The 25,433-nt window shown below is 43.3% G+C and overlaps 2 protein-coding genes across 8 annotated transcripts in view; both read left to right on the forward strand.

Annotated features, from left to right (window-relative positions):
* Positions 1-405: 405 nt before the first annotated feature.
* LOC311058254 (nuclear factor 7, ovary-like) lies at positions 406-7,680 on the forward strand. The gene is made up of 5 exons (XM_084075636.1): positions 406-501; positions 3,593-3,697; positions 4,267-4,380; positions 4,926-5,220; positions 5,428-7,680. Exons 2-5 carry the CDS (start codon positions 3,648-3,650, stop codon positions 5,611-5,613), a joined length of 645 nt encoding a protein of 214 aa, XP_083931762.1. The 5' UTR covers positions 406-501; positions 3,593-3,647; the 3' UTR covers positions 5,614-7,680.
* A 2,264-nt stretch (positions 7,681-9,944) lies between these two features.
* LOC311058250 (uncharacterized protein) overlaps positions 9,945-25,433 on the forward strand; it is a 47,642-nt gene continuing 32,153 nt past the window's right edge. Inside the window, exons 1-8 of one of the 7 annotated variants that reach the window (XM_084075628.1) lie at positions 9,945-10,105; positions 10,998-11,069; positions 12,945-13,034; positions 13,333-13,446; positions 16,223-16,418; positions 16,632-16,835; positions 17,012-17,140; positions 17,248-18,114. In XM_084075628.1, the coding sequence (XP_083931754.1) occupies positions 11,035-11,069; positions 12,945-13,034; positions 13,333-13,446; positions 16,223-16,418; positions 16,632-16,835; positions 17,012-17,140; positions 17,248-17,319 (840 nt within the window). In that variant the 5' untranslated portion in view covers positions 9,945-10,105; positions 10,998-11,034 and the 3' untranslated portion in view covers positions 17,320-18,114. Of the gene's footprint in view, positions 10,106-10,997; positions 11,070-12,944; positions 13,035-13,317; positions 13,447-16,222; positions 16,419-16,631; positions 16,836-17,011 lie in introns of those variants that run through there. The other 6 variants (XM_084075630.1, XM_084075624.1, XM_084075625.1 and 3 more) reach the window with 6 other exon arrangements.

A 25,433-nucleotide genomic window follows, 5' to 3' on the forward strand; every position in this document is an offset into this window, starting at 1 on the left:
GGAAGAATGGGAACTAGGGAAATGTGGGCACCAGACTTCGAAAGTGTGGGCACTAGGGGAAATCGTGCACCAAAACGGGAATACTGTGAAGTCTTAGGGTTTGTGTCCACACAACCATATTTTTTCAATTTGTTTTTTCATTTAGAATTATAAAAAAATAAATGAAAAGCGTTGTTGAAAGAACATGGCTCCCTAATACATTAGAAGGGCAATATCAGTCACCAGAACTAAGGACGTGTGTTTTCAATTAATCTAACATGGAGTATGAAGGTACAATGGGAGTATGAAGGAGTATGAAGTTACAGTGGGTTTGTATAGGAAGGGAAGGCGTGTAAAAATGAATATCATGCTCACAAAAACCTGAGTAGACGTTTTCAAACAAGTGAAATATCCCTTTAAGGCTCAGGCACCACCCACTATGTGTGTTCTTCCTTGTTGCAGTTGAGCCAAACAAAGATCGTCTTCTTCCTCTTCAACTAAACTTTTGGAAATACGACAATAGTAAGTGCTATTCTAGTGCAACTTTTTTGCTTTGAGCTTTTATGGCAGTGTCTCGTGACCTGACTTGTAAACCCAAACTCTCCCAAAAGACACTGCTCCCTTCTGAAAACGTGATGCAGTAGAATGTATTGAGGATATACTGTATAGTAGATGATGCATGTGCTAAAATGGTCATAACATTGATGTTCTATTTATCTACCGATTTTAATTTCTGAAACGTTTTGACTTCAGAACCCCAACACTCTAATGTTTTAAAAGCATAATTTATTTTAAAACATTATGACATCTGTCCGGGACAACAGGAAATGCGTTGAACCAAATGACTACAAGGCCTTGTATCTCTTTTTACCTGCTATAGTAAAAAATAAATACTTTTTCATCCCTCACACACATAAGGATTTTTTAAACATTAAAGGATTATTTTAGACATGCACACACTGCGCAGCACTGCGCGCCATTTCATAGTAGCAGGTCTGTGGAGGCATGCTTCCGGCGTGCTTTCAAATGCCACCGCAATCTTAGGTCTAAGCTACACGTGCATGGATATTTTTCAAAACGCACATTTATTTGTGCGTTTGGGCCTTTCAGCCACATGCAAACTGTGTTTTTGGCCGCTAAAACGGATATTTTTGTAAACTGATAAATAAGTGAAGGTTTTCCAAAACATCCGATTCAGTGGACCTGTGTAGACATGTAATCCGGAGATTTTGAGAAACGATGACGTCACCGCTCATTCGCACATGGTCATTATAATAATAAATAATATACATAAACACCGGACCGCTCATGGTCATCATTATAATAATAAATAGAGAGAGAGGGCAACACTTATAGTCTATGGAACAAAGGCACGCTCATTTATGGCGAAATAACGTAATAATTAATAATATGACAGAGAGAAAGTATCAATACTGCACTGTAGAAATACTCTGTTACAAGTAAAAGTCCGGGTAATCAAAATTTACTTGAGTAAGTACAAAAATATTGGCATCAAAATATACTTAAAGTACAGGCTACTCATTATGCAGAATGTCATATTCACAAGGTATCATATTCATATGTATAAAATGTATAAAACATCTTTTGAAATGATTTTGAAAATAGAAGACCTACAAGCTCACAACACGTTGCGTCGCATCACTAGGCGTTGTGAGCTTGTAGATCGGCTATTTTCAAATAGCCAAAGTTTAATAGGAATGAAGTGGTTAATGTATGTTTTGTAATGATAATCAAAATCTACAAAGTAACTACTGTAGTAACTAAAGCTGTCAAATAATTGTAGTGGAGTAAAAGTAAAAGTATTTGCCTCTGAGATGTAGTGGAGTAGAAGTAAAAGTACTGACAATTGGAAATGCTCTGGTTAAGTGAAAATATCTAAAAATTGTACTTAAGTACAGTATTTGAGTACATGTGCTTTACACCACTGCAGACAGATGAGGAGATGTCACTCGCGCACTTTTGGTGTTGCTGCAAAATGAGCGATTGGCGCTTGCAGCCTGGTATTACGCACAGAATAAATTATTGAGTTTCACGCGTAGGATGACTGTACACATATAGTAGCTACATTAATAGACTACAATATAATCAGACTGTAGCTCAAAGCACGCTCACACCCTGGCCTGTACTGTACTGTACACTGTATATTACAGTCAGTCAGTGACAGAAACCTCACTGCTGTTGGTCATAGATCCACATCACCAAAGCGCATCAGACGAACATCATGTTCATGCAGAATTGCAATGTCTGAAGAGCCAAACAAGAGTGGGCGGTGGTTTATTGCATTTCAAATAAATCTAATGAAATAAAATAAAAAAGAACCCATGCTTTACATTAGATCAGCCCATTTCTCATTTTTTGGCACAATTGAAAGTGTGTAGCTATCCGCAAAGTCCACTTGAGTCAAAGGATCAATTAGGTTCAATTTCCACCAGGCCGGACGGCCAGTGCTGGCCCTGAGGAATTTGGTGCCCTAGACAGGATTTTACCCAGCGGAAGGCATCAAACTGGAGAACTCTGAAAGTCTTATGTATGTCAAAGAAATGTAACTTACGTGCTCTGCTGCACGTCGTTGCCATTCACATAGGTGGCTGTTGAATACATTGTGCATGCATGCAATTAATAAACAGGTTTCTGCACATCTAGGGATGAACACAGAACTCTTTACATTATCTGGAATGCCTTCTAACAATAAAGGTCTTATCTTATCTAGTTTGTTTTAGACACTTTAGACACAAGTAAAGTGATCACTATCACACACTGCAGCTCATGGCTCTAGCTGACTCTAATCAAACAGTTAATTAATCTGAGCTGTGCGTGTTTCTTTTAAAGTGGTTTTGCACCCTGAATGCGCACACACCCAGTAATGTTTGTAAACAAGAAACCTGTCTATACTGTACATCCTCTGAGTTGCCCACACACGAGAAGGTCGAACACAGTAAAAAAATCCTCAGTGTTAATTGAACTCTGTGACTGCCACACTGTTGAAACTGAAAGCGGAGCTGCGGAGTGGTCAGATACACATGGCTGGGCGAAACAAAAAAAATCATTAAAGACAGGCATTGCTGGGGCGCAGCTACCTTAAGTTTTTCAAATACTTAAAATGTACAAATTCAAGGGATCTTTTTAATATTTTGTGTTCCATAAACAATACACAAATATGTATATTTTTCAATTCTTCCAAAAAATGTAAAGGCGTCAGTGAGGCATCAATAATAAAACATTTCATGACCAATATAAACAATGAAAGGACCCAAATAAAGTGACAATATATCAAACTTGGCAAAAGTCCACAGGTATTTTATCTTTGTAAGTACATTGGCGTGGCTTGTTTATGGTGACAATAGTGCCATCTTCTGGCCAGGAGGTGCATCTGGTGGGCTTTTCTTATGGAAAATGATGCTAAATTCTGGTAACACGTTTTTATGTAACCCAGTGCTTACATGGTTAGGTTAGTTATAGTACAGCCAGTGCACATATTTTGTCGGTTCCTCAAGCTATATACATTATACTCATATTGTTAATCACATGATAATATAAATGATTATTATTTTTCATGTATTGGTTGCCAATATAAAGTTCTGCTTTGTTTCAGTGTTCAGAGAGTGTCTCCTGCACCTAGCTGTGTGTCTGTGAAAAGTGACTGGTCCATGGATATCCCTTGCAACTTTAAAGATGTCCCTCATCCAGACTCATCATGGTGAGAACATCTAGACGGCTGATTTAATGAATAATATATTGATACAAAATTGATAATAATCTAAACAAAAAAAGGTAATTGAGGCCTTTGCCTTGCTGGCAGCGTGCACAAAAAATACTGTATGATGTTGATTGACTTCGTAGCTTGTGAGAATAACACACACACACACACACACACACACACACACACACACACACACACACACACACACACACACACACACACACACACACATTCACAAGTGATTGCAATGTTGAAGCCCTTGCATGCCTGTAGCCGTGCCAGGGAGATAACACAATCTCATTCAAATCTGTGTTGAGCAATTTTAAAGATTCAACTGTCTTTGCCCTGCACTGTACTGAGACCAGACATTCCACAATCTCTGAATGCTACTGTACATAGGGTCTGGAACTACACCTCCTGAATGCCATATTTGGGCGCATCTGTGTAAATCCCGTATCATTTTCAGCACTTTCGTTGCACAGACTGTTTGACGGAAGCATTTGAACATTGTGTGAGTCAAAAACGGTCTGTCTTGAGAGACTAACGTCCAGCTACGTGGTTTTCAGGCTCCAGAAGCAGGGCTCAGACCGTCCCTCTCCCAGCTGTCTGTCCATGAAGAGTGACGAGTCAATAGATCGACTCTTCAACTTCAAAAGACAGACTAGGTCTCCTACAATGAGGTGAGGAAGCTCTGTCATCAAGAAGACTTTAGAACGTTAAAGGGGCTACACCATGAATTTAAAAAAAATATATTATATATAAATATTGCCCCCTAATACGTTTTAAACAGGTTGTAAGCCTAAAAAACATCCAGATATTTTTTCTCACAATCTGACTGTCTGTCATTCCAAGCTTTTTCAGCTGCAATACTAAAACGTCCTATTGGGCAGGGGGGAGCTACTGAGCAATTCTGTCTGGCCATCGTCAATGCAAAAGCAGTGCAAGTGACATCACTTGCACAGCCATTCTGAAATGGCCTGTTCAGACACGCCCATTCAGGAAATCCATGAAATGAGCATGAATGACTGAATGTTAAAAAAAAATATTTTTTGGGGTACAAGAGACACTGGGGAGCCCAAAAAATACTAAAAAACTAAAAAAAAATGAAATTCATGGTGTAGCCCCTTTAAAGTAGACTGTAATGTTTCTGTCTTTTTCCCTCTGCCCCCATCTCTTGTTCTTTCTAACACTGTCTGTCTATCTCTCTCCACCCTCCTCTCCCCAGTGAGTTGAGCACCAGTGTCCTGACTTCAGACCATGTCAGATGCCCTGTGTGTTCTTCCCTCCTGAGGGACCCTGTCTCCATCCCCTGTGGACACAATTACTGCCATCACTGCATCAATACCTACTGGTCCCAGCCAGGCCCTACAGGAGACTACGTGTGCCTCCAGTGTGAAAAGAGTTATCCAGTCCGTCCTGAGCTCTCTGTTAACGTAGCATTGAACTGGATGCTGCAGGTTCATCAGCAGACAGCATGTAGTCCAGCCTGTCCCACTCTGCCACAGGTCCAGTTCAAAAAGGTGAGAGCAAAGTTTGTACAGATATGTGGCTACTTGGACATAATGTCTGTTGTGAAATAGCTTTTGTTTTTTTGCATTGAAACAATATGTACATATGGATATGGATATGAAGTAGAGTTAGTCTATCTTTTTTAAATGAATCATAACAATGTCTGTTAAGTTTAGATCAAATGCACAACTAAATACACTTGTGATCATTCTTAAAAGGAACTGATGCTGGATAGTGAGTCTGAAGAGCATCAGGAGAGTGCATCTAAGAGGAGGAAGAAGACGAGGAAGAAGAGGAGGAAGAAGATAGCTGTTGAAAAGGATGAGATGATCCAAAAAGCCATCAGGGGCCACAGGACGGCATCCTATCACCTGACCAACACACACCGACAGCCTGTGCGCTAATACCCACACGCATGCTCCAGCCTGCCCTCATTGTGGTATGGGGGGATGGGGTTATGGACAGTGTTAGGTGACGTTACTTTTTAAAGTAACTTGTTAGCTTACAGGATTACTGCCATTGAAAAATAATCTGTTACGTTACAGGATTACCCACTGAGAAAAGTAATTGTTAGAATACTTTTGGATTACTTTTGTACTTTACCGACATTTAAAAGCGATTTTCCAACATTTGTTACATTTATCCTTACATAGTGACACCCTCAGTATTAATTTAGTAATAATAATAATAATAATTAATAATTACATTAATTATAATACTCATCTGTTGTCCCTGCCCCTGTGACGCAGCGGACTGGCCGTTAGGGTGAGGCGCACCGGTAGACTCCCTTTGTTCCAAATTATAATACTCATTATAATCATAATATTGTGACAACTGCCAGCTATAATCTAGTAGGCTAGTGTAAGTTTACGTCATAGCCTCTCAACCCCAGATACATTTGCTACGACACGTAACGTCTGTGCGTGAGAAGAACAGACATACAAGCTATCAACGCACCGCGCCATGGCGTGTCGACAGCTTACAGATCTGTTTTTTTGGGCGGCATAAACGATAAGGCGCGACGGAGTATACAACACTACACATTTTGGAAACCAAATAAGCCTGTAAAGCCTCACCCTGTAACATTACATGGACATGTAACTTGCTTGTAGTTTACGTTAATGCAGGGAACATGAACGTAGCGTTTACCGTGGTGAAGTGTTGGATATTCACCCAGCTGGGTTTAACGAGACAGCAGAGCGACCGCAACATGAAAATCCGATGTTTTAAAAACGTGCTATCACAGATGATCCGATCATCTTGTAAAACATGTAAGCATATGCCAAGTTAACTGAAGTTATATAGCTGATGCTGAGCTAAACATATTTGTTTAATTTCAAAGTTTTTATATTTAAACTTTATGCTGAAATGCCGCACACAGTGTTTGCAGTGCAGGGAGACTGCAGGCTGCGCGAAGTACAATAATTGCTAAACTAACGCGTTAGGTTACTCCGTTACCCCAAAAAGTATTCTGTTACAGTAACGCCGTTCATTTTAACACTGTTACCCCCAACACTGGTTATGGAGGTGGTTTCAGGTAGGATGGGGCCAAATGCCCGAATGTGCTTTTTTGTAATTTGTAAAGTTTGTAAATAGTAAAGCAGCTTTGATTAGTTTGTTGGTTTATGCTTACAACTTCCAAGTGTGCAACAGATGCTGTGCATCTATGACCAAATTCAACCATTTGTGTTCCGTGTCAGCAGTCAGCCATTCTCCATGGGATTAGTCTCTCCCAAAACTAAAAAATATCCCCATGGGATTAGTCTTTCCCAAAACTAAAAATATCCCCATGGGATTAGTCTCTCCCAAAACAAAAAACAACACATTTTATAATACTTGTAAGTATTTATTAGTACATTTTTTTTAAACCTTTTGATTCATGTTTACCACAACACAAGTGTGCAGCGGTTTTGTAAATTGTCTTGTGTTGTTCAATGTGCATATTGCACAGCACTGAAAATAAATGGGTTGAGAATGAACAAATGAATTTTTGTTTTATCTATATACTATTGGATATTTGTAATGTGATCGTTCAACACATGTTTTATTTTGAAATCGTACTACTGGAAATAGAAGTAGCCAGGTATAGCCTAGGTCCTCACCTCTTCTGACTTCCTCCACGTTATTACCCTCTGGGGCCCGCAGGTGCTAGCAGCAGCCACGGGCTCCGCCAATATTTTGTCAACAGCCTTTCCATCTATGTATACAGTATTATTTTATCTTACCACGCCCCAACGCAACTGCGTCGCCTGCGTCACGCTAGTTACGCCCCTGAACATGACCGACCTGACCCGAATCCAGATTTACATAAATTATGTTTGAAAAAGAGACGAGTAGTTCACAGTTTGCGTGTGTTTTTTATAAATTAAATGTGGCCTTTTTAAATCAGAAGAATACAGTGCATTAATAGAGTGAGAACTTGATACACCCCTGTCAGTGTAATGAGTTGGTATGTGTTTTTTAAAGATGCAAATAAGGGTTTATGCCTCTATTTTTTATACTGTGTATATTTAAACTGTGCCTTTATTCTTTGTATACAAAGCTGGGGCTTATAATTTAATTAAATAAACAAGAAATCTTAAAAGGATTAACGTGAGTGCTGGTATTCCTTATAAAGGAATAAATGATGTTTGAAATGTTTTAGAAACTAAAATTGTTGTATTTTTTTGTTATATATGGCCTGCTAAGCAGCATAGAAATGAGCAGATCTACAAGCTCACAACGATGTGAGCTTGTAGATCAATTATTTTCTTCTTCTCAAAAGGAGGGGATCATCCCCGGTCCCTATGGAAGTGGGAGGGCCAATCCCCCTGTCCCACCTAACTTCTGCCTCCATGGTAGGAGTGCTATCCTATACACGAATCCACAGACGCGCTGCCTGTAGCTGCCTGTAGGCGGCCATTGCTGCAGTCTCGCGTCCCCGGAGCGTTGACACCGTAGCAATGGCTGCGCGCAGGGCAGCGCTCCGTGGATTCGTGTATAGCCTGCGGGGACCATAACCGTAACTCTGCAAACTCTGCTGCTTACAGATAGGGTTCACAAAAACACAAATAAACAGCTTAAATGTGGGTAAGTGAAAAATGGGCTTCATCACTCTCTTCATGTGCCAATGGTCAATATGTGTGTGAAAGTTCAGATCGATTGTTCGACCCACTGAGGAGAAAATTTGGTTCTGACAGATGGAGGATTCCTTATCCTTAAGTAAGTAATAATAATAATAAATAAGTAAGTAAGGAAAACTCCAATGGTCCATGTGCTGAAATTGACCGAATATATTAGGCCAAGTTTCAGCACAACCAGTGTCATAACTTAACGTTGACTTTCACATGCTTCATGTGAGCCAATGTTATTGTACTGTTATTGCCCAGTTTTGTTGTCTCCGCCAGAACGAAAGGCATGGCGAGAGAGTACAGTATGTTTTGCCCCCTGTTTGTCCGTCCGTCCGCGTGTCCGTCCGTGTGTTACCAGCTAATCTCCGGCACCGTTGAGCCGGTCGCTCCGAAACTTTGCATACACACTCCTTTTATATTACTCCGACAGATTTTATCCAAACGTCATGCAAATTGGTACACAGTATCACTATAGTCATGTGATCAACACAGATCTGTCCGATTTCCCATATTCCATCCTCATTGCCTAAGGTTGGCTTCCAAAGTTTGCAGGATTGGTCCGTTTTGATTAAAAAGCCTCAAAGTATGCACGCAGCTTGCAATTTCCATGAAATTTCACACGCATATTCCCGCTTGACCAGGGGAGATACTGTATAGGCTCTTGGTCATCAGGCAGAGCATAGGCATATAAAGGTAGACGCCTGCTCCGGCTCTGAGGCGTCTCTATCTCAGGCGCGCACCAGCTTCCGCCCTCAGTCGCATGCGTTAACAGAAGGGGACGTTCGGTAGGCCAATCAGAGGCCTACTGAACGCCCCCTTCTGTGAGGGCGGAAGCAATACAAGGGTATTGCTATACCAGTTGCTCCAATGAACTGCAGAGGCCAATGAGGTACTGTATCTAGGTTTTTATATCTATGAGGCAGAGGCTCCAAGCCACCACTGCTACATGTAGTCCTGTTAAAAACAGGATAGCTAGTGTGTTTGGAGCTGAGTTGTAAAGTAACTACGTACATTTACTCAAGTACTGAACTTAAGTACAATATTGAGGTATTTTTTTCTTTACTTGAGTATTTCCAATTTTCTATACTTTTTTTAAATACTTTTACTTCTACTCAGAGGCAAATATTGTACTTTTACTCAATTACAATTATTTGAAAACTTTAGTTGCTAGTTACTTTGCAGATATACATTTTTATATTCTAAAACATACATTAACCACTTTAGCCCTGTTTTATATATAGGCTATTTGGATATAGCCGATCTACAAGCTCACAACGCGTCCCATCGCGGCGCGTTGTGAGCTTGTAGATCTGCTATTTTCAAACATTTTTCAAACATTTTAGTACTTTTACTTTTGATATAGTACACACACACACACACACACACACACACACACACACACACACACACACACACACACACACACACAGGGTTACAGACGGCCGGGGCTAAAAGACAATATAGAAAACCAAGACCAGGACTTCCTCTGTCTGTGTGACATAAAATGACCTGCCCCTTTAAGAGAATATAGCATTCACACATGCTATTGGCTTGAGCTCACCAAATGAGGAGGTGTGATGCAACCACATCCAGTAGGCAGTGCCAGGCACCCACTGTGGAGGTGTGGTCTGCCACTCATTCATTCTGTTGGAAGTGAGTCAAGCAGCAACAACTTCGTCTGACTTCCTCAACTAAACGATTGACTTTTTTTTCTCTTTTTTGTCTTACATATTCTGCCTGCTGTCTTACCCTATGAGACTTCTATCATGTGAATGCATCAATAGAAGTAAGTGCAACTTCTTTGCTTAGAATTTACAGTATATGGTAGTGTGTCATGAACTGACTAGAGCACCCAAGCGCGCGTGAAAAAGTGACGCAGTAGAATTTATTTCAGATAAGTAGTAGCCTAGACAATCCATGCTAACATGGGCAGAACATTGATATTCTATTTAAACACCGATTTTGTTAATTAATTTCTGAAACCTTTTGACTAGAACCCCAACATTCTACTGTTTTAAAAGCAGAGCCATGATGAAAATTAATTACAATTAATTTCACAATGATCACAATACATCAGCAGAATGCATACAGTCTGTCCATCTGCATTCGTTTTCTGCAAATTTAAGCTGTTTATTAGCATTTTACCACATCTTGTATCGCCGGACTATGGGATTTGCAGTCACAGTCCCATAGCCCGGAGCCGGTATGTCATCGTTATATTCTTCACGACCAATCAGCAGACACCAGGTGGCCTGTAGGATCTCAGCAATCATTTTTTTTCCATTTCCTGAAAAGTTTATATTTTGGACATAGCTGGTTTCTATCCGACAGCAGAGATATATTAGAATGTGGCTTTGACCCCGTCAGAATCAAGCACCAGAACTATCAGTCTTATAATGCCATTATTGTCGAGTCTGCGCATAGTTGGAGCACACACATACCCCACTAGTTGGATTTATGCCTATAGGCTACTATAATATTGAGAAGATTTAGTTGACAGAAAGGTCTAGAAAGGCAACTTAAAATAATTAATAAAGAATGATTAGCCTGGTTAACCGTGTGTGTGTGTGTGTGTGTGTGTGTGTGTGTGTGTGTGTGTGTGTGTGTGTGTGTGTGTGTGTGTGTGTGTGTGTGTGTGTGTGTGTGTGTGTGTGTGTGTGTGTGTGTGCGCGCACAAGCCTGCAGACCGAGACATTGTAACCACCATAGGAAGGCATGGATTCTGTTAACCCTCACGTCAAGAATGGCAGGTTGGTCACAATGAGGGCAATATCAGTGTATATCTATTGATATGAGACTTGATTTTTGATGGTGTAAAATTGTGATATGGCATAAGAGTTGTCTTTTCCTGGTTTCAAATCATCTGCATTAGAGTAAAGTGACAATTCTCTGGACTAGACAATGCAATGACATTAAATTGCATGTTTTCACCTTGATGAAGAAGGAATCCATGATTGCACACGCCACAGTGCACACTTTGATTCCATAGGAGATATTGATGCGCTCTGTGCCACTCTCCAAGTCACTGAACTGACAGCTTTACCCCGTATATTGTGCTGCAGTAATCTGATCCCATATCAGCCAATCATCGCAGCCCTTTATGCTTTTCTCTACCGATCAGCACTGAGTACGGTCTTCTCGAATCCACCCAGTTACAAATAAACTAATCTCTCAAGAACAGATTCTGCTCTGCGTTTGAATCTTTGCAATTTGCAATTTGCAATTTAGCAATCTGTTGGAAAAGGTGTTCTGTATGAAACACTGTTAGACTAATTATGTTATGTTAGGAGACTGAATATAGATTGAATATAGAAATTTACTTAACAGAGATCTCTGGGCTCCCCATTAACTGGCCTTAGGTGCAACAAGTTACTTCGAGGTCAGTTCATTCAGGTCTGAGCCCCGCTACCTCTCCCTGGAGCCTTTTTATAATATCCTATACATGTTATACTAAAAGTTATCAGAAGAAGTCGCTGTTGGTCCACCAGGGTTTCTTCTTCAGGGTGGGCAAGTGGCCCCCCCCTGGCTGATTTAGGGGTTTGAATGACGACCTTGGATCCCACGGACCGAGTGCCTCGCACCTATGGAATGCAGCACATCCTCCCTACAGATAACAGTCTGAGCATCTACTGTCTCAATGCATCGGCCGGGAACTGAGAGATAGCACACATAGTTCCACTATGCAAGCAGTTTTCTAACGTTAATGTCAGACAGTGGACAAGTAGGCTACATGCATATAAACATATTTATCACAAAAAATCTAATTCTAAGAATATCATTCTAACAGAACTATAATTCCCTTCCAGTTTAATGATTTCGTAGGGTAGTAATGTATTTTCTTTGGGTGTATATATGAGCAACAATGAAACAACAGTATTTAGGACACACATATGTTCTTAGTCTAATACCAACTTCTAATACTAAAGCTTAAAAGGACATAAGTTGTTAACTAGTTGTAGGAACTATTGATGTATTGTTGTATTGGATCTATTAGCTCGTGCTCATTTGATTTGGCTATTTTATCTCATGTGTTTATGAAAGTAGATAGCTGATATATTGCACTTTTACCTTAGCGCTAGGTATACTCTTGGTTGCTTGCTTTTACAGGAAATGCTCTTAAGACCTCTGGTGATTAGTAGTTTCGTTCCCTACCTATGTTGAATGCACTTATTGTAAGTCGCTTTGGATAAAAGCGTCTGCTAAATGACTGTAATGTAATGTAATGTAATAAGTTGCCATCAGTTACCTGCTAAAATCACCGTCATTGTAACTCCGTCCTTTGATCAAAGCAGTCAAACATGGAGCAGCTTATTCCAAGCACGTTCAAGTGTAAAATCAAACTCAGTGCTGGTCTTTTTAGCATACTTTATATTGCATCACTCACTATTGGCGTCAAGCTTGATAAAATGGACACTTATTTATTTGTTTACCTATGAAGTGCAAACTGTATGTGCAAACACTGTGATGTTGTTCGGCATGCTGCATGCTTATTGGCTCACTGATACTGAGGTATCAAAATGTTGTATTGAATGACAAGGCATTTTTGGTACTTGATGGTACGGGCGGTGCCATAAAAGTATTGAATTTGACCTCTGTGTTGCATTTGACTTCTGTGTGGTTTACAGGGCGACACCTAGCTGTGAGTCCATGAAAAGTGACTGGTCCATGGATCACCCTCATAACCTTAAAGATGTCCCTTATCCACGCTCCTCATGGTGAGAAAAAAAATTGTACAAACTAGATGGCTGATGTGATTTAAACGATGAATAATTACAATATTAATAATAATAGAAGTTCATTATTGTTGATGATTTTATTTTTGTCTTCAAGGCCAAGTACCGCTTAGCTGAAAGAGAGATTGTCATTTGTCATTGTCCAATTTGAAAGATATTCAGGAATTGAGGCCTTTAGCCTGCTGGTAGCGAGCACAACAAAATACTGTATGTTGATGGGCTTTGTAGATTGCACTGTATTGAGACCAGATATGTTAACATGCAGCTGCATGGTTTTCAGGATCCAGAAGGAGAGCTCAGACTGTCCCTTTCCCAGCTGTGTGTCCATGAAGAGTGACAAGTCCATGGATCCACCCATGATCTTCGAAAGACAGACTAGTTCTTCTGAGATGAGGTGAGGAAGTTTAGAATGTTATTAAGTGTGCCTGCCATGTTAATGGCAGAGGCACACTTATTGAGATCCGCCGGATTTATTAATACAAGTTTCAAGCCACAAAATTCGGTCGTCCGTAACAGCCGCACGGTTTACACTACCGCCGCAATATATACATCAAAACGTGCGGCTTGGCCCGGAGTAGTGTGCTCGGAAACGATTTTCCGTCACGCGTTACCATGCCGACGTTATTAGCAAAAAACAGCTAAACTCCGCCCCTTTTGGCCGCACGTACCGCGCAAAACGCTTCTCCTCCCACACGGTTTACTCGTTAGTCGCAATGTATATATCAAAACGTGCGGGACGACCGTCCCACTTACCGCATTACTTTTTTTGCCGTTTCGCGTTACCACGCCCACGTTATTAGCAAAAACATGTAGCCGCGCCCCCTTTCAGTCCCAAATTCAGACTCATTCTGACTTGACTTACTCTTCATCATCATCCTCCATTCACACCCATGTTAACCATCATCATCCTCACTCCCCCATTCACTCCCATGTTAACGGTTACGGGGAGGGGGGGAAACCACCCAGAGACTCTAGGGCTCCTGCTATAATCCATGTGGCAGCTGTAACCACCAATGAGCTTCGTGTGTTGAAGCTCCGCCCCCTCTGCCTTCCTATTGGCCGGGCTTTAAATGGCCATAACTTCTGTTTGCAGCATGGTACCGCCCCCAAACTTTGTCATGGACTTTATTTTTTTACAAACTTTATTTTTTTTGATTTTTTTTTTTTCGACATTTTTTTTTTTTCGACATTTTTTTTCCCGAACTTTTTTTTTTTCGATTTTTTTTTTTTTACACCAAAACACGTTTTGAAGGGTATGCAACTCGATGGTCCAACCCGGACTTGGACCTCTTCACTTCCGGTTTGAAAAGTGCCCAAAATGATCTGAAACTTCGCCTACCCCCCCTAAATTGGGGTCTGCCAACACATCCGTCACAACAGGAAGTGGATATTTCACTTCCGGTTTTGAAAAGTGCCCAAAATGCTCCGAAACTTCACCTACCCCCCCTAAATAGGGATCTGCGAACTAAAGCGTCACATCCGGAAGTGGATTTATTCACTTCCGGTTTCTGAAAATTGCCCAAAATGCTCCCAAACTTCGCCTACCCCCCCTAAATGAGGGACTGCGAACAATTGTATAATTGGCACTTTTTGCGTCAGACCTTCAGAAGTGGGCGAAACAAGCACTCAAACCATTTATTCACTTCCGGTTTCTGAAAATTTCCCGAACTGCTCCGAAACTTTGCCTGCCCCCCCTAAATGGGGGACTGCAAACAATAGTATAATGGGCACTTTCTGCGTCAGACCTTCAGAAGTGGGTGAAACAAGCACTCAAACCCATTTAAGTAATTGTTTATATATTTTTTAAAATTATTACATTTTTTTCAAATGTTGTTTTAGATGCTCATTTTTACCTTCAATTTTTCTATTTTTTGATTTTTCTTTTTTGACTTTCGGTTTATTTTTTCTTAATTTCTGAAACATTATTTTGCTGTTTTTTTCTTTACTTTTTTGGCCGCCCGAAGGGATCAAAATGCTACTCCTCCCACACGGTTCACACAGCCCCGCCAATGTATACATCAAAACGTGCGGGACGACCGGCCCACCTACCGCATTACTTTTTTCACCGTTTCGCATTACCACGGCGACAAAACCCCCAGCCAACGCAGGCACAGTTAAATTTTCGTAGGAAATTTCTTTCTAGTATTAGACTGTATTGTTTCTGTGAATTCTGTCTTTCCCTCTGCACCCTGTCGTATCTGAGGACACACATACAACATGCACACAGACACACACACATACACATACACATACACACAAGGCCCCTCACACACGCACGCACGCACGCACGCACGCACGCACGCACGCACACACACACACACACACACACACACACACACACACACACACACACACACACACACACACACACACACACACACACAATACACGCACTTACACCCATATCTCTCAAACATATACACACACTCACACACACACACACACCCACACACACACCCACACACAGACTCCTCTAAACACACACACACACACACACACACACACATTCCTTGAGAGATTGATGACCATTAACTCCTTAAACACACACACACACACACACACACACACACACACACACACACACACACACACACACACACACACACACACACACACACACACACACACACACACACACGCACGTATTACGCACCCACATACACATAGTATAAGTTAGGACACACACACACACATTCACCCATAAAACAGACAGATGACACTTGGCACCCCATGGTTTACATTAAGAGTACATACATGCACGACACATGTACGCACATACAGGCTCACCCCAATGCCTAATAGGGACAAATACTGCTATCTCCATCCATGCACGTTTGTCTAATACACACTCACTCACACATGCATCTCCATCACGCACGGACATCTGAACCCCCACACATGTGGACAGTGAGAGCACATACATACACATACATGGACAACCAACATATAAGTACCTCATACAGGACAATAGCCCCAGAGCCCTTACCCCGAGAACCTTCCTACGATGTACTAGAGAGAGAAACAGCCCGTTAGACAGACCATGTAAACCTCATTTTTGCCTGACTGACTCACTCATTTTCATAGCCACCATTCTCTCCAAGGCCAGACTCAATATACCACAACCCATATCATGTTCTCTCTCACACTGTCTATCTGTCTTCACCCTCTAGTCCAGCCTGTCCCACTCTGACACAGGCTGCACCTGGAGATGTAGCTTGTGATGTTTGCTCCAGCCTCACACGCCGAGCCATCAAGATCTGTGTGACGTGTAGCGTCTCCTACTGTGAGCATCATCTCAGGGATCACTACAACGTCCCAGCAATGCAGAAACACAACCTGGTCCTGCTCAATGAGAAGGTCAAAGAGGTGAGGGCAAAGTTTGTACAGATATGTGGCTGCTTGGACATAATGTCTGCTGTGAAACAGATTTTATTTTTTGCATTGAATATGGATATGGATATGAAGTAGAGTTAGTCTATCTTTTTAAAATAAATCATAATAATGTCTGTCAAGTTGAACTGGATGCTGCAGGCTCTCCAGCAGACAGGCTTTAATCCAGCCTGTTCCACTCTGACACAGGCTGCACCTGGAGATGTAGCTTGTGATGTTTGCTCCAGCCTCACACGCCGAGCCATCAAGACCTGTGTGACGTGTAGCACCTCCTACTGTGAGAATCATGTCGAGCGTCACTACACCGTCCTAGCAATGCAGAAACACACCCTGGTCCAGGTCAATGAAGACACAAGACTCTGGAACTCTGGGAGAATGGAGGAGATCAAAGAGGTGAGAGCAATGTGTGTGCAGATCTATGGCTATTGGGGCATTAATGTCTGCTGTGAAATAGCTTTATTTTCTTTTTCCATTGAAACAATACTAAACTATGGATATGTGCTAAGTCTATCTTTTGTTTTTATCATAATCATGTCAGTCAAGTTTATATCAAATGCTAACTAAATAAGCTTGTGATCATTCTTAAAAGGAACCGATGGTGGATAGTGAGTGTGGAGAGCATCAGGAGATTGCCGGTAAGAGGAGGAAGAAGAGGAAGAAGAAGATGCATGGCTTGTGTTGTCTCAAATCGGCCACGAGTCAGGTGGCAGAATGCCGTCTCAAATCGACCTCCGAGTCAGGCGGCAAGGCATCTAAAATCGGCCTTTGGGTAAGGCGACGGTATGTCCTCTCAAATCGGCCACAGGTCAGGCGGTGGAATGTCGTCTCAAATCAACCTCCGGGTAAGGCGGCGATATGTCTAGTAGCCTCCGAGTAAGGCGGTAAGACGTCTCTAAACGGCCTCAGAGTAAGGTGGTAAGACGTCTCTAAACGCCTCCGAGTCAGACGTTAAGGCGTCTCTAAACGGCCTCCGAGTCAGAAGTTAGGGCGTCTCTAAACGGCCTCCGAGTCAGACGCGTCTCTAAACGACCTCCGAGTCAGACGTTAAGGCGTCTCTAAACGACCTCCGAGTCAGACGTTAAGGCGTCTCTAAACGGCCTCCGAGTCAGGCAGTAAGGCGTCTCTAAACGACCTCCGAGTCAGACGTTAAGGCGTCTCTAAACGACCTCCGAGTCAGGCGGTAAGGCGTCTCTAAACGGCCTCCGAGTCAGACGTTAAGGCGCCTCTAAACGGCCTCCGAGTCAGGCGGTAAGGCGTCTCTAAACGACCTCCGAGTCAGTCGGTAAGGCGTCTCTAAACGACCTCCGAGTCAGACGTTAAGGCGTCTCTAAACGGCCTCCGAGGCAGACGGTAAGGCGTCTCTAAACAGCCTCCGAGTCAGACGTTAAGGCGTCTCTAAACAGCCTCCGAGGCAGACGGTAAGGCGTCTCTAAACGGCCTCTGAGTCAGGTGGTAAGGCGTCTCTAAACGACCTCCGAGTCAGACGTTAAGGCGTCTCTAAACGACCTCCGAGTCAGACGGTAAGGCGCCTCTAAACGGCCTCCGAGTCAGGTGGTAAGGCGTCTCTAAACGACCTCCGAGTCAGACGTTAAGGCGTCTCTAAACGACCTCCGAGTCAGACGTTAAGGCGTCTCTAAACGACCTCCGAGTCAGGCGGTAAGAGGCGTCTCTAAACGACCTCCGAGTCAGACGGTAAGGCGTCTCTAAACGGCCTCCGAGTCAGACGTTAAGGCGTCTCTAAACGGCCTTCGAGTCAGACGTTAAGGCGTCTCTAAACGACCTCCGAGTCAGACGTTAAGGCGCCTCTAAACGACCTCCGAGTCAGGCGGTAAGAGGCGTCTCTAAACGACCTCCGAGTCAGGCGGTAAGGCGTCTCTAAACGGCCTCCGAGTCAGACGTTAAGGCGTCTCTAAACGACCTCCGAGTCAGGCGATAAGAGGCGTCTCTAAACGACCTCCGAGTCAGGCGGTAAGGCGTCTCTAAACAACCTCCGAGTCAGGCGGTAAGGCGTCTCTAAACGGCCTCCGAGTCAGGCGGTAAGGCGTCTCTAAACGGCCTCCGAGTCAGGCGGTAAGGCGTCTCTAAGCGACCTCCGAGTCAGACGTTAAGGCGTCTCTAAACTACCTCCGAGTCAGACGTTAAGGCGTCTCTAAACGACCTCCGAGTCAGACGTTAAGGCGTCTCTAAACGACCTCCGAGTCAGGTGGTAAGGCGTCACTAAACGACCTCCGAGTCAGAAGTTAAGGCGTCTCTAAACGACCTCCGAGTCAGAAGTTAAGGCGTCTCTAAACGACCTCCGAGTCAGACGTTAAGGCGTTTCTAAACGGCCTCCGAGTCAGGCGGTAAGGCGTCTCTAAACGACCTCCGAGTCAGGTGGTAAGGCGTCTCTAAACGGCCTCCGAGTCAGGCGGTAAGGCGTCTCTAAACGGCCTCCGAGTCAGGCGGTAAGGCGTCTCTAAACGACCTCCGAGTCAGAAGTTAAGGCGTCTCTAAACAACCTCCGAGTCAGACGTTAAGGCGTCTCTAAACGGCCTCCGAGTCAGGCGGTAAGGCGTCTCTAAACGGCCTCCGAGTCAGGCGGTAAGGCGTCTCTAAACGACCTCCGAGTCAGGCGGTAAGGCGTCTCTAAACGACCTCCGAGTCAGACATTAAGGCGTCTCTAAACGGCCTCCGAGTCAGGTGGTAAGGCGTCTCTAAACGACCTCCGGTGGTAGGGCCCTTGGGTAGGGCGGCGGTATGTCATCTCAAATCGGCCTTTGATTAAGGCGCCGTTATGTCATCTCAAATCGGCCTCCGAGTCAGGCGGTAAGGCGTCTATAACCAGCCTTCGGGTACGGCGGCGGTATGTCATCTCAAATCGGCCACGAATGTCTCCTGAATTCTACTGAAAATCTTCTGATTTTGGCCTACTAATTTTTGGGACTACTAAATGGTTTTAAACACCATACACTTACATTGATGGGTTTTGTGAAGGAATGGGTGCCTGGGAAATTATAATTATAATTTGTGGGTCGTAGTTAACCTTGTTTGAATTAATTAATGCCAATTACTTTGTACTTATGTTTAGTAACAGGTCTCAAGTGTTTGGATTGTTATTTTCCTTGGATTGACAAGTATTTGCTTATTCGCTATGTTTGTAAGCCTTATTTTTTTGGTCAGTCTTGCTTTTCTATTTTGCCCGGGCTTACAGGGTAGCATGGGTCCAAAAAATTGGACACGGACCGAACAGACTGTGAATAATTGGACCAGTCGAACGGACCAAAGAAAAAAATCTAAATTACTGGACACGGTCTGAAACTGACCCGTGGATAACTGGTTAATTTGAATTTATTTGACCCGGTCCGACCAGCTCTCTAGACCCGTACTGGACCTGATGCTTCTTTGCTAATGCTAAAATCACGTGGTATTCAAATTGGCCATGTGTATGTAATACCGCCCGTCCCCGCAGATAATGTCCATAAACATGCTCCACATAGATGACGTTCCAACTTCTTTTGCGTTTCACCTCGCAAAAAACCCTCCACGGTGTTCAGCAGCAGTGCAGTGCGCTTGAGATTTTACTGCGTTTCAATTGACTGTTAACGTTAAACGTGGCTCATTCAATATGCGAGGATAGACTATATGATTTTGGAGCGTAATTACAACGCATATATGTCTCATTTTAAAACCGAAGGTTAAAGAGTTTAATATGATAATAATAATAAAAAGCTGGTCGTCGGGTCCTCACGGGTCCATCCATTTCAAATGGACCGACCGAGCCGAGGACAAGTCAATATTTTGGCCCCGGCTCGGTTCTCGGTTCGGGGCTTTGGTTCCGGCGGACTCGTGCTACCCTCTGCTACACTGTACATTATAATCTTGCACAGATTGGTGATTTTTGGAGGTAATAAAATTTACAAAATTTGCATTCTGTCTGTTCTTGGCCATTGGGCCAACTGTTACCTGACTGCTCATTCTGGGTATAGTGGGGGGGCCAGGGGGGGCCCCTGTGAGTCTTACTCTGTCCCTGTTGCGAGCCAGGTGTCTATCAACTCTAGTCTACCTCCCAGGTTCTGTGAGGGGGAGGGACTAAAAAGAAGGAACAAAAACAGTCTCAGAGTGAGAGAAACGGGTGAAAACAGAGATGTTTAAGTGTTGGTTATAATCTGGCGAATGTCACCAAATTAAGAGCCAGGGATCAGTGAGAAGATATAAGCGTGTAGTCCTGTTAAAAACTCAGTATTTCTACCATAACCAGCTGACTTTAATAACCACAAGGTGGGCTGTGGCTGCTGGTCAACTAACACGCTAGCCTGGAGGAGAAGAGAATGTGTGAGACAACACAAACTTTCTGAGTGAGTATGGGCACTATCTGAGAACTGTAATGACACAGACATTTATAGTTGAAGGATAGGATGTTTAATAGTGTTGTGACCCTGTTACCAAAGCTGTTGCAGTAGAGGTGACTCAGGACTTGTCACTGCATCCAGGTGCACACAGACAGACAGGTGGGGTACTGGGTTCTCCAGCACACAGACAAACAGGTCGGGTACTGTACTGGGAAATCCCCCAAAGACGTAGGGGATGGATTGGCATAGACTAAATGTAACTTGCATTTATATTGCAGCAACTGCATCGGTTATGCTGCTTATGTTTATAAGCAGAATAACATTGAAAATGATCAAAAATACTTAAAGCAGACAATCCATCTGTCTGCATTTTGTGAACAGTTCAGTTGGGTTGCACCAATCAATTTAAACTTGCACATGGGAATTTGGCAAAAGCATGGACGAATAAAGCAGTTTTTTTCAGTTTCCCTAAATTTAAGCTGTTTATTAGCATGTTTACCATATCTGCGTAGTTAAGTGGCCAGACTATGCACTGCAAAATCAAGTAAATAAGTGATTTTTACTTGCATTCAGACTTTTTAGGTTTCATTAATATTATTCAAAATATTCCTTGACTGCATTGGCATGTAATTTTGTTTGTATAAATATTTGTTCACAATATAACTTCTTTCAAGATTCAGTTACTTGAAACAAATGGAAATGATGTAAAGCAAGTTATTTCATATTATTTCATATTATTTCTTGAATCAGTCATATTCTGTAATGAATCAAGTGAAGTCTTAAAACCAGTAGAATTACCACCAATTGCATTCAGATACTTTTGCTATATCATTTCTTGACGTAAAAACTACAGCCACACTCACATATGCACACTTTACAGCAGCTCTGTGGTCAGATGAACCCCTTGTGTCTTTCACAGCACAGGGTTAAGGAAGGCAATTTGCAACTTCCTGTGGTTAGAATTGTCAGCACACTTGATGCAATATGATTGACATTAATTCATCATTAACTAACTAATAACTACTATACTACTGTGGAATAATCCATGATTATTATGAGGGTGGAGTGTATTATTGACCTGTACCTACTTATGTGGCCTTCTAGCGCCATCCCGTGGTGAATGACCGTTTGTTCAGCTAATTGTGGGAGAAGTGACGCACTTCCGGTTTAGCGTGATTAATTATATACTTTCATTAGTAGATTAGCGGCTTAATCCGCACGTAGCAAGTATTGTCCTAGTAGTGGGGTGATTTATGTATTTACTATCTACTTTTCTGAGGGGTATTTAGCTATTTGTTATGCCTGCCAACGTGACCAAGTGTACTGCGTGTGACAGGGTCAAAGCAGGGGGGTGAAACCAAATTGTAACATTTTTTATTGATGATGAAAAACCTGTATTACGCACTTAAAAACATCATTCTCTTAACTATATTTCTGCACTGCATGTTTTATGGTTGACAATGTATTTCCCCCCGGTCCCCGAGCCACTTGACATTGGACTCCCCTATAGGCTGTGTGACATTGGCCTTGTGACAGCGGACGGCCAATGTCCCCAGGTCACGCTGGTGGCAGAGCGAATGAGGGCGGAGTAGGGTGTGGCCCACCTTATTCAAAAGTGAGCGCGAGCCACTTGGACAGCAGAGAGACAGGCATACAGGGCAGTGTGGAAGTGACAGCCAGAAGGGACGGTTGTGCACAGGAGGAGCAGACATACCACGGAGCAGAGGTGGGGAATACAGTGATCGCGGCACGTACCAAGCCACCAGCAGCGGACGGTGAGCAGACGGCGCAGTAGCAGCAGAGACGGGGAGGACAGACAGACGAACCAAGGAACGGAGGAGAGGTCCAGTGGCGATAACGTTGCGCGCTTCACACCCTCAAAGCCAGACGTACAGTCTGGCGGGCGAGTAAGTGTCCTTCTATGCAACGTTACCTTTATAAACCCACGGTCCTAAACCTCATATGTGAAATATACCTGAACAGATGAACTGGTTCTAGTTTCTATGATTGCAGGCAATACGCACGAAGACAAGAAGAGACAGTGATTCCTGGCCTAAACCCCCGCTCCAGTTAAACCCCATATAAGGACATTCCCACCTTTTGCATTGAACCGTGATGAGTATATGACATATAGCAATTGAATTGGCACTTGGCACTTTACTGCTTCAGTAATAGTTGGCACTTTAACGCTAAATTCATTATTTATTTGCTATAGTTTGCACAAGCCCTGTCTGTTTTTAGTGTTTGGTGATTGTCTGTATTCCTGTATTTTAGTTAGTTAGTGGGCGCATTAGGAGGTTGAGGTTTTAGAATTAGTGTTATATTTTGTTTATGCTTTTCAATATTTTATGGCTTATAGACGCCACTGTATTAGCTTAATAAAATAGATTACCTTTTTATACAAACCTGTTTCCGTCCAGCTTTCTCCAAGGGATATGTGTTGAAGTGTTGTTCTCATTTAAAAGTATTGTACTTACCTGGGTAAACTCGAACCTGTGAATAGCCTAAGAAAGAGTGTTACAGAGGACCCTACCTCTTAAATAAAAAGGTGGCGTAGTCTTGCAGTACCTAACAAACAGTATTATTCTCACAGTAATTACGCACCCCGCACTTTACCGTGCAACTGATATTTTATTGTTGTGAGTTTAATGTGTATTGTTATTTATTTATTATTGAGACAAAGTAAAGAGTGTCAGCATTCTAAAAAGAAGTGGCAAGTTACATGTGACAACCTGGCCACCGTCACATATTTGGCGTAGCGCGGCAGGACTGGGTAGAGAACAACACAAAATCCCTAAGAGAAACTGTATTGAAATTTTGCTGTTTTGCTGCTTTTTGTTTTGTTTTGTTTGGTTGAATCAAGAAAGTAATGATGATGATGCCAGTGTATCCAGGGGCACCGTGGCTACCTAAGTTTTCGGGCATAGAAGGTGAGGAGAAATACAGGGAATGGAGAGAACAGATTAAAGGATTATTGGGCACTCAGGATTTAACAGAGGAGAAAAAAGTTGCTTTTGTAGTACAGACCCTTACTGAGGAAGCTAAGCGACAAATTAGTGTAATTGACAAGGAAGATCGCAATACAGTGGCCAAAGTCTTTAAATGTTTAGACACGTTGTATAAAACATCTGTTTCTGCTTCCCAAGCTCGTGCCTTGTTCTATGGCTGTGCGCAACGCGCAGGCGAAAGTGTGCAGGCTTATATTTTGAGGCTTAGAGAGTTGTTCTGCGGGCTGCGGCGGCTCGACCCAGACACCGCTCCCTCCGATGCCATTCTGCGAGAGCAGTTACTTGTAGGACTGTCTGAAGGCCCTCTGGGTCAAGCCTTAAGAATATATGCCCGTCGAAACCCCACAGAAGACTTCGCCGCCCTAAAAAATGAGGCCTTCCTACTAGACACTGAACATAGAAGAGAAGGGACTGCTGAAATCTTGTGCCATGCTGTTAAACCTGTCTCTATCCCAACACCCTCACAGGAATCTGAATGGAGAGAGAAACTGAAACAGGAGATTATGGAAGACGTCAAATCGCAAATGCAGGGGTTTACGCAGGAGCTCATGAAAGAGATCAGACCGCTCCTTCGACCCAACACCACCGATACACGACCTCGCGGTTCGCCTCCATCTGAACGACGCCGGGAGCCGTACCAACGCAACGAGTGGGATGAGGGAGGTAGGCCGATCTGTAGGAGCTGTAGGCAGTCTGGGCACATTGCTCGCTTTTGTAAATCTGACCCCAATCATTTAAACTAGTACGCCCTGTCGCCGAGGTCCGGGAGACAGGGGTGCAGCGCGCACTCGCCAGATCAAGGGCTAATGAAGTGTTTATTGGGGACTGTCCGACTATTGGGATCACTATGGGAGGAGTCCACTTAAGGGGGTTACTGGATACTGGGTCACAAGTCACATTAATGCAGCAAAGCTTATTTGAGGAAAAATTCTCACACCTAACGTTGGGAAATGGGCCCCTTGTTTTTAAATTACGCGCCGCTAATGGTCTTGACTTACCGTACACTGGCTATGCCATATTGGACCTAGAGCTGGAGGGAATGAAGATCCCAGGGAGAGGAGTTGTAATCGTGAAAGATGAACATTGTACTCAACCGCTGATTATTGGGATGAATGTCGTGAACGCTGTATGGCATGCCCTCTTTAAATGGCCTGGGAGGCCTGTGTTTCCATGTCAGCAGGGAAGGACGCTGTGGAAGGACGCATTCGCCACCTGTAGGAGGGTGGAGGCAGTGACGAACGAAGATGGGTCCATCGGTTATGTGTGGCCGGTCGGCCGGCGGAAGATTCGAATCCCCGCGCAGAGTGAAGTGATGATCTGGGGCCGCGCTTGGAGAGGACCGAATGGAGCGGACTACGAGGCCTTGATGGAAGCCTTGCCGGATGGAAAAGATTTGGGAGTGGCCCGTGCCCTCGTCACGGTGCGCCACGGACGTGTTCCCATACGAGTGTGCAACCCACACGCATATAGTCTGGTCCTGGACCGCCACCAGAAGCTGGGGAGGCTGTACCCGGTGGAAGAAGCGGATGTCCGAGGCGGCAGGGACCTGAGCCTGTCCCTGGGGACCGACGGAGAGGTGGAAGTGGCCGTAATCAGTGTGGAAGATGATGGACCACTGAAGACCCTGCCCGAAGAGATGGAAGTGTTGACGGAGC

Source organism: Gymnoscopelus microlampas, assembly GCF_963454915.1.
Source record: "Gymnoscopelus microlampas genome assembly, chromosome: 13".
NCBI classification, from domain to species: Eukaryota; Metazoa; Chordata; class Actinopteri; order Myctophiformes; family Myctophidae; genus Gymnoscopelus; species Gymnoscopelus microlampas.

Bases quoted from the DNA above. Each gene is read 5' to 3' on its own strand.
- LOC311058254 (XM_084075636.1), top strand. From the start codon at position 3,648: ATGGATATCCCTTGCAACTTTAAAGATGTCCCTCATCCAGACTCATCA. The intron at 4,381-4,925 runs GTGAGGAAGCTC...TCCTCTCCCCAG, and splicing joins ACTAGGTCTCCTACAATGAG to TGAGTTGAGCACCAGTGTCC. The intron at 5,221-5,427 runs GTGAGAGCAAAG...CATTCTTAAAAG, and splicing joins CACAGGTCCAGTTCAAAAAG to GAACTGATGCTGGATAGTGA.